At 42.6% G+C, this 9,000-nt stretch overlaps 1 protein-coding gene across 2 annotated transcripts in view; it reads right to left on the bottom strand.

Moving 5' to 3' along the window:
- Nucleotides 1-4,080: 4,080 nt before the first annotated feature.
- SEPTIN11 (septin 11) overlaps nt 4,081-9,000 on the bottom strand; it is an 82,166-nt gene continuing 77,246 nt past the window's right edge. Inside the window, exon 10 of one of the 2 annotated variants that reach the window (XM_081149058.1) lies at nt 4,081-4,666. In XM_081149058.1, coding sequence (XP_081005184.1) covers nt 4,651-4,666 — 16 coding nt within the window. In that variant the 3' untranslated portion in view covers nt 4,081-4,650. Of the gene's footprint in view, nt 4,667-5,099; nt 8,789-9,000 lie in introns of those variants that run through there. The other variant, XM_081149057.1, reaches the window with a different exon arrangement.

Below are 9,000 nucleotides of genomic sequence, written 5' to 3'. Positions count from 1 at the left end.
AGGTTCAAATTCCAACTCACCTCAGATCTTTTGCCTTTATATTTGATAACATGAAGTTTTCTCTAACATGCAATTGTTACTTGTAAGGCCTCCAGAATTCTTGAAATTAGCCTTTAAACTGTTAGTGTCTCCTACTCCTGTTACTGCTTTGCGCTTTGGCCACTAGATGGTGCTTCGAGGAAAATGAAACATCTTTTAGGTTTCTAGGAGAAGTGGAGTTGTTTGGGCTTACTGCAGAGGAGTGAGTAGTTGAACACTTATGTCTTGTTGCTAGGCAACATTCAACATCATTTGCAGTTACAAGTTCATGTCCCTAAGGCACAGGAGGCCCATACATGTGGGACTGAAGGGGAAATGAGCAGGATCTGCTCTGGTATGAGGCAGATGGTGGCTAGATGGGTCTCATTCAAAAAAAAGTTTCACAAATGAACGCCTTGATGCTTTCAGTTTGAGTTGGCTTTGACCAGTCATTAGGTCAGAAAAGATGAAGTGCAGGCTTTTGTAGCACAGCTTGCATCAAGGAATTAAAAGAAAGCTTTCCCCCACCATATTGAGTTTAGTGATTTTTATGACATACTAATATGTAAGACCCATGTATAGCAGAGACATAACTCCCTTTGACATCTCTTGATTATTGAAAAGTTGTAATATAGTCATTTCGCCAGATAGAGGAACTTGAGAACTCACAGCTAGTTTTCTAGTTTTTAGGATCTTCTGAATTCAGAATGTAATGAGAAGAACCTTTCCTTTTCTTTTGGATCTTAAAGTACAACCTTCAAAGCAGAGAAAATACCAGAATTGTTGACCTTACTGTGTTACACAACAGTGGGGCAGTAGAAAAGCATAGGCCTAGTGACCTGGCTTCTCATTTCTCAGAAATAGCTTAGTTTGTTGGGCAAGAGACACTGCAGAATGAAGGGCAACCTTAAGCAACCACTGAAAAGCAATTTGGGGGCGGGGTGAGGTGAGGCAGGGCGCCTTTGCTTTTCAGACTACAATCAATCCAGCAGCTTTGCATAGAAAGGGCTTACCTTTTTTATTCCAGAAGTTTGCTTATGAGGTATACAGAGACAAGTGCAACTCAGACCCTGGCTATATCTCCAGCACCTAATGTAGGCCTGATGCAGTATATAGAATAAAAAGTACTTGGAGCGCAGCCGGGGTGGTTTAGTAATTGAGTGTCAACCCATGAACCAAGAGGTCACCGGTTCAATTCCTGGTCAGGGCCCATGCCTGGGTTGTGGGCTGGATCCCCAGTGGGGGGCGTGCAGGAGGCAGCCAATCGGTGTTTCTATCTATCCCTCTCCCCCCCTCTAAAATCAATAGAAACTTAAAAAAAAAAAAAGTGTTTGGAAAGAGGGAAGGTGTGGGAAAGGTGGGTGGATGGACGTGAATAAAGGGCAAGGAGAGCTAGAACTACAACTCCAGAGGTCTTAAAGCATTGTGTAGGGAATGTGTGGGTGAGCCAAGCTCTCTATAGAATGTTCTCTGCACCCTCCCCCATACACATTGTCTTGTGGGACAGAGACCAACCTTGTTATAGAACAGCCTCTGCCGCCTCTGATCTATCAAGGTGCCATAATTTCGAAAGTTTCCATAGTGAACTGAAATGTCATTCAACTCGCAGCACTGTGAGTACATAACGGATTTTGAGCCAGATGTGAAATCATTTGTACCTCATCTGGATGCTCCACTGACAACCAAAGAGCTCATTGATATGATGGAGGTGAGTGGGTACCTAGACTCACAGTCCTCAAATGAACACATTCTATCCCATCACCAGCCGGGGGCTCCAGCTGCCTGCTAGATAGTGTTCTGAAAGCCAAACGGTGTAAGTCACAAGGACTAAATATTATGATCTTAACAATTCAAGCACAGGGATATTCTACGTGAGCTACACTGCAATCACGGCCAGTCTCCAGGGTGGAAAGACAAGTCATCTGCAAAGCAGAAGGTTTTGTGTAGAAACGTCATTTGAATACAGTGAAAATCATACACTTCATTTTTCAGATATCAGAACTGTTTACCCATAAGCTGGGCCAACGATTGGCAAAAAAAATAATAATAAGGAAGTTTCATTTGATAGGTACAGTTGACGGAAAAAGTTTGGCCAAGCATATTAGGAAGAAGACCTAATTTATCTGCTCCACCTCAGCACATACTGATTCAGAGAATGGGATGTCCTCTACGAGTACTGTGGCAGTCTCAGGCTGACCAGACTACACCTGTAGCAATAAGGCACAGTCTGTATCTGAAATCAAGTAATATTTTTTAAGATTGAATGAAAAATAAAAAGCCTGCTGCCAATGGAAATAGGTTTTGGGGGTTAATTCTTGCTTTTCCACAGTCTACCATGGGGTAAGTGAATTTTTATTATTGATAATTAGTCCTGGGATGGTTTCATAGCCAGTATTATCAGTACTTGAGAAAAGGAACCCCTTGAAGTAAAATGCCAAATGGAGAGAGAGCAGTGCATTTGACCAGCAGTGTGTTTGTCCATGACCAGCTTTCCCTTGGTCACTGAACAGAGGCCAGCCTACTTATAATAGCTTGTTCCCCCACCCCTCCCATTAAGATGATTACTAATATATTTCCTTTAACCAGAGGGCTAAAAAGGGGAAAAAGGAACGGCAACAATAGACTACATATTTCTCTACTTAAAACAATCCTAATTTGATTCTTAAATATTGTTCAATAGATGGCTATGACCTGATGCAGAATTTTAAAGAGTGCTAGAGTAAAGCTGATACTAAAATATGAGTTTAAAAATAACTTTGGTACCTAATGACTACAGTGGTTTCACACGCAATAGTTTATATATTGGCATGTTGTCATGTTCTGGCATTAAGGAGTGGGTACCCGTTCACCCACCCCCTTGAACTACTGGTCACTAGCAGATTTCTGTCCTTATAGGTTATACTGGAGGGGATGGCTCTGTTCATAATTTGATCATTTAATGGCTTGGACAAATCTGACTATTGCATTTAATCATAGTGTCTAAGTAAAAAAGGCCAGCATGCTCATCTAATTCCAAGAATTAAATGACTCAAGAGGCAGGGCCTGTTCCTTCATTTCTCCTTCCAACAGAAGCCTGTGTTACTATTTCTTAAGTAGAGGGGACATTCCAAAGGATCGTCACATGCAACTCATGCCACCGATGTTTTTGTGATCTACCTACTGTGGGGCTGAAAAATGAGAAAAAGCAAAGACTACACAAGTGATGAAATTATAAGGTAACTTAAAATGTATGTTCATGCTCTAAAATAGAAATAAACTTGAAAATTGTCCCTTGACTGAAAACTGCCCCTAAGAGGTGACTGCTAATAAAGTCATCTAGCCTGTCTAGAATGGGTTAGCATTAGAAATCAGACTCAACTGGCAGAAGTGTGTGTTTGTATGTGGGCATATTTAAGTGATTCCCTGCAGACTGTTTTCTTGCAGACATAGTGGAGAAAGCCACCTGGGTAATTCTGAGAAGACTGGATCAGAATCATTGCTAATAAGGCTGTTGTCTGGGACAGGATAGGTGCTTGTTCCGGTTCATGTCCCATGGTCCAAAACAACTCTGGACACAGGGTAGGGCAGAGCTTCACATACATAAGAAGGCAGGGATGGCCCAGAAAGTTATTTTAAGGTACCTTTAAATATAAACCGAGTCCCAGAGGCAGAAAAGTCATCTACCCAGTACTCACATTTGAAAAATGATTAAGACTTGTAGGTCAAAACCTCAGTGACAGCAAAGGGTTTGTTGTTAGATGTCTGAGATGAGAACATTTTAAAGAGAATTTTGTGACTTCACTGAAATTTCCCCTTAAGCTTAAAACTAGCTTAATTTTGATACCAAAACTAAGTTTGAGTAACCAGTACATAAAGCAGAACTGGCTAACTGGCATTTCCCCCCAAAAAACAGAATCCCAAAGCCAAAACAACTTATACAAGGGGTGCAGGTAACAGAGAGTCAAAACAATAGTGGTTCCTGAATTTAAAGGAAGGATGCCCACTTCTTTCAAGAGGCAGATGGTCAGCTGAAAAATAAAAACACTGTATCAATAGAACACGCCAAATAAAGGTGCAGCCATCTCTGTTCATGCAATACCAAATGTTTAAGAAAAAACCCCACACTCCAAAACCCATAAAACTAACAAACAAAGGGAAGGGAAATGTTGCCCAGATCTCATGGCCTGATTGATGGCTGAGGGTCCCGAATGGGTTGTTCAGAATGTCATTCATGGGCTGGCGTTAACATGAGATCAAGTTTGTGACCCCTGGAGGTGGGGGCGCCTCACATTAGGGTACGTGCTGTCTTCGGTCCGTGAGTTCTTGGACAGCAGCTCCAAGAACACGACAGCCAAGCAAGAAGATCCCAACACCGGGCTACCTTAGGTCTTGGCCCCAGTTCTCTGTTTCACTCAATTTCCTTTTAAGTAGTATAACTTTTTGGTAGTGATAAGTCACTTTTGTAACCACTATGGGTAGTGGTTTGTAAACAGACATTGACCAATACAAACAGCAGTGAAATATTCGACCCAGACTTAAAAAAGGCGATGGTGGAAATGAGGTAACTCGTCCCCAACACGTGTGAACAGATAGCTCCTGCTCTTCTAATGCTCTATGTCCATTAGGAGAGAGTAGGGCTTGTCAACAGGATGGTTACATAAAGAAGAAGCTACAGAAGAGAAAAAACAAAGGTTCAGATTCAAATTTGGTTCTTAAAGGCTTAAAAAAAAAATTTTAAAAGGGAGCTTTTTTATAATGAACTGTGAAAGAACAGTGTGGCCGTTTCAGGGTGACCTCCTCTGAGCACAGGTTTCAGCAACAGCAGGGGTGGCAGCGAAGGCCGGGGAGGGCGTGCCTGGGCCTGCGGCAGTGGGCACCAGGGGACACTGACCAGGACTCAGGGCAGGGACACGGGGGAGAAGGTGGCAGAGACAACATGGGAAGTACAGGACACCACACGGTGTTTTGGAGAAACTGGTGCTGCCTACCAGACAAGGCGGGAAAGCACGAGACTTCCCCGTTTCTCTCATCCCAGGTAATCAGCATGGGCATATATGCAGATCACACAGAGACTAAAAGAACTCACAAAAGGGCACACAGTGTTTGGGTAAAAATATATTTCCCCCACTTAATGTCTTGGCACTAGTGATATACGCATAGGTTACCTGTCCAGCCCTCTCCTACCGTGACAGGCACCACGTGACTGAGCACGTCTGCTAAGTGATTACCTTCATACTTGAGAAAATGATATGCTTCACATCAATACAGTTATTTTAGTTTTTAAAAAAAGACAAGTCTAACATGCAGCTTACATATATGACAATTTTGCATTAACACTGAAAGTAGATTACACAACAGTTTTAGAAACACATTGGTTATTTTCAAACAGCAAAATGACAATGATCTACAACTATAGTTTAAGGCATATCAGCATATTTAAAAATTAAGAAATAGACAAAGTTCTAATGCTGTTCACAGCTTAATTTTCAATTTATTTAAAAAATTCCCTTCATACCTACATACAGTCTAGACTTTGTAGGTCATAATTTCCACTCAGGAGTCATACATACGTATTCTGTCAATGGAACCAAGACTTCTGGAAGCTGAGACTCGACAATTTCAAACATTTGCAAATGGAAAAGCAAAGGGGTCTGAATGGACAGTGTTGGTAGGACCACACAGAGACGGTATGACATGGGTTGGCAACAGCTGAAAAACCTGATTAAGCTGTTTGTATGTGAAACACATGGATATGTCAAGAAAGTGAGGAAACCAAGTCTATTTGTTTGACATGATATGAAGGATAAGTAATTTTTATTGCTGGTGAGATTGCAAAGCAGAGGAGGAAGATTAAAGTAACCTGTGCCCAGCTTTACGTTAAACATGCCCCCGTTTGAGATGCCCCTTCTAGACAAAACCTTGACCAATTAATAAAAAGCCTAAGCTGGAAAACATCGTCTCTGAACTTCCAATAAATTCTCATAAATGTCTTTCCGTCACATTCCACTGCATGTACAACTATGACGGGTAGCTAAAGTCCAGAAGAAGCAAAAAGTAGGCCATTGCGGTTGAACAAAAGATGTGGGGAGGGCAGTTAGAGCTGTCTGGCTTAAAGAAAGAGGTGATCACTGCCAGCAGTTAGCACAGGGGCAAAGCCATTAAAGCAAGATCACAAAAAATTAAGCAGTCACAGAGGCAGCCTAGCATAAACAACGATTCCTCCTGATTTTCTCCAGTGGACGGTAGTAGTTTCTCGTTCTACATTCACATCAAACCCAGAGCCCTCCGTAACATCCGATGACACCCACCATGCTGTGCAAACACAGACTGGGGCTCGTCATTTCTGACTTCCATATTGATGTCAAAGAAAAACTGAATTTATGTGTTTCTTGTGAAAAAGATATAAAAGTGGCCATTTTAAATATATTTTGGGGTTTTTTTTAAACCAAAAGCTACTCAAACCATTACCTCCCTACCCCCCTCCAAAAAGAAAAAAAAAAAAATCCATCTATCCCATGTTTCTCTAGTCAGAAAAATCTCAAAAATTTCTTCCTACCGTACTTACATGCAAAGGCGAAAGCACATCCAATTAGATTGGAGGGAATCATTTACTCCGTGCAGAGCCAAGGACTACTGTGGAAAAAGGCACAGATACAGAAAGAAGGAGAGCAATAACGAACGAAACAGGGCCAGGGAGCAGGGGCAGGAAGAGGTTCAGAAGCAACGCATTAAAAAAAAAGCTGCTATAGTCTACATATTTCTTTGCACTTTTTATTCTCTGACTCTCCACATGATATATTTTACTGTGAAAAATCTAATGGGGGAAAAAATCAATCACTAATCTTGGAATCAAAGTCAGCTGGATGCCTTCCACGGCGAGGCTCATTTAAAGAGGCTTTAGTGATGCACTGAAAGTGACTGTAAAGTGATGCATTTTTAGAATTTCGAGTGCATTTTCCGTTACACAGACAGACGCTCACGCAGGCATGCAACACCGCACGCGTGAGCCGGCCGGGCCGCAGAGGAAGCATGCGGCGGGCGACCGCCCGGCCCCGCGGCGGGCAGCGCACTCAAGCGTTAAAAACAGCAGGGACGCAACCCAGGCCCAGTGCCTCTCAGACCTGTCTCTGCACCACTCTGGCCGCTCCCAGTTTGCAGTTTCTGTCCCAGCTTCGTTTGGGCTTCAAGGAGGCGGATTTCTTCCTCTGCCTAATGAAGCCACATCCGCTGACGGCAGAGCACTGTCCCCTAAGAGTATGGCTCAGGCCCAAGAAGGGAAAAGCAACCTATCGGAATCAGCTACAGACTTATTCATTTTAAAAATGTGTATGTCGGGAGGTACAGGGCACTCTATCCTATTTACCTTATGTATGACTAGTAATTCCAGAGGGAAGATGCAGAAGTAAATAAAGTCTCAGGTTTGTGAGAAATGTTATTCTTTCATGTAAGAAACAGGAGACTACAGAGTTAGAGGGAAGGCTGGGAGGATCTTGTTATCAGAGAGGAAAAAAGATGAAAGGATAAGCCTTACAGAGGAACAGCCTGGAAAAGAGATTACATGTGCCCTTTTCCATACAAATGCGGGTGCGGTCTGTGTCCTGGCATATGGGTTAGTCCTAATCTTCACTGATGGGGTGACGGGCCATGGACATAAAGAGGGAGGTGACCTAGTTGTGAGGGGAAAGGTGAAGAAATTCCTTCAAGACAACTAGATTCGAAAGACCAGCTGCTGTATTTTTTCTTCCCTTTATTCCCAAATATCGAAAGGACACTATGCAAGGAGGCTTGACGTGCAGCTGAATTTCCACTGTCTTTGTGTTATGCTCCCTCCCAGGTCACCTGAAATTGACAGGACACCCTCAAGGTGCTGCTGCAGATGATACACAATTTATATCACGTCTTATTTGAAGGATTTCTGAAAAATCTCTTCTCATGATTATTGGAAGTACCGATATCCCAGCCCACTGAGAGCGGATGCGGGGGTGTTTAGGAAAGGATGCTAATTCTAAGCAGCTACCCTTAGCAGGTGCTCCTATGAAGCAATGTTGCATTGTCCGACTTTTGAGACACTGATTGTGAAACTATGATTATGTTTGCTTTTCTCAGTGCAACCTTGATACTCTCGCAGATAGCATCGTTTTATTACAGTTCAACTTGGCCAGAATTTGAGAGATTTTTAAAGCCATGAGCAGAGACAGTCAGTCTGAACAGACCCACAACCCAGACCAAATACTGTTGTTATAATGAGCGATTCATGCACGTTTCAAAGTCATATACAGCTTACCCCCTGGTCTGTCTACGTGCAAAGCTACCTTGGGTTTGGGGCAGGTGCGGAGAAGAGACAGAGTGAGTTCAGGGCCTTTGCCATCATGGAGATGAATAATTAAGGAAAGTGAGCTGTCATGGATATTCAGGTGTATGGTTCGGCTGCTGAGGCGGTGAGTTTTCCTGTCAGACGAACATGTAGCAAGTTACCCTCCTTCCCTCAGTCCAAAGCAACATACAAGCAGCAGGCATGCTCCCTGCCGCCACTCAGAACAGGCACGAAAGGCAACTCATTTACTTTCCAGAGACAAAGTCCAGCTGCACAGAGCTTTTGCTGTTATCCCCGTGTTCTATCACTTTCCAGCACCCAACAACGTTTAGCAAAATGAGTTAAGAGTTATTGGTGTCTGGGGAAAGGTAAAAAAAAAAAAAAAAAAAGACACAGATGGCAGAGATACAATATTACTGCAAAAGCAGGTGAATGCGGGACCATCCTTGGCTTGCCAGGCTTTATGTGAAGCTTGCACTGCAAGTTAAAAAACAAAACAAAAAAGTTAGAAATAATAACAAATAAAAAAGGAAAACTGGGAGCGCCAGCACCAGCATTAGGTGATGGTGAATGCTCATGCAATGATTATGGAATTCACAGAAACTGGAACCAAAAATCTGAGTAAGCTATTCTACACAACAAGCAAAAGCGACATTTTCATACTGAATTAAAGAACACGTGGTTAGTTT

Source organism: Miniopterus schreibersii, assembly GCF_964146895.1.
Source record: "Miniopterus schreibersii genome assembly, chromosome: 1".
Lineage (NCBI taxonomy): Eukaryota > Metazoa > Chordata > Mammalia > Chiroptera > Miniopteridae > Miniopterus > Miniopterus schreibersii.
Note: the sequence above shows the minus strand (reverse complement) of the source record. Positions and strands in the feature narration are given on the sequence as shown.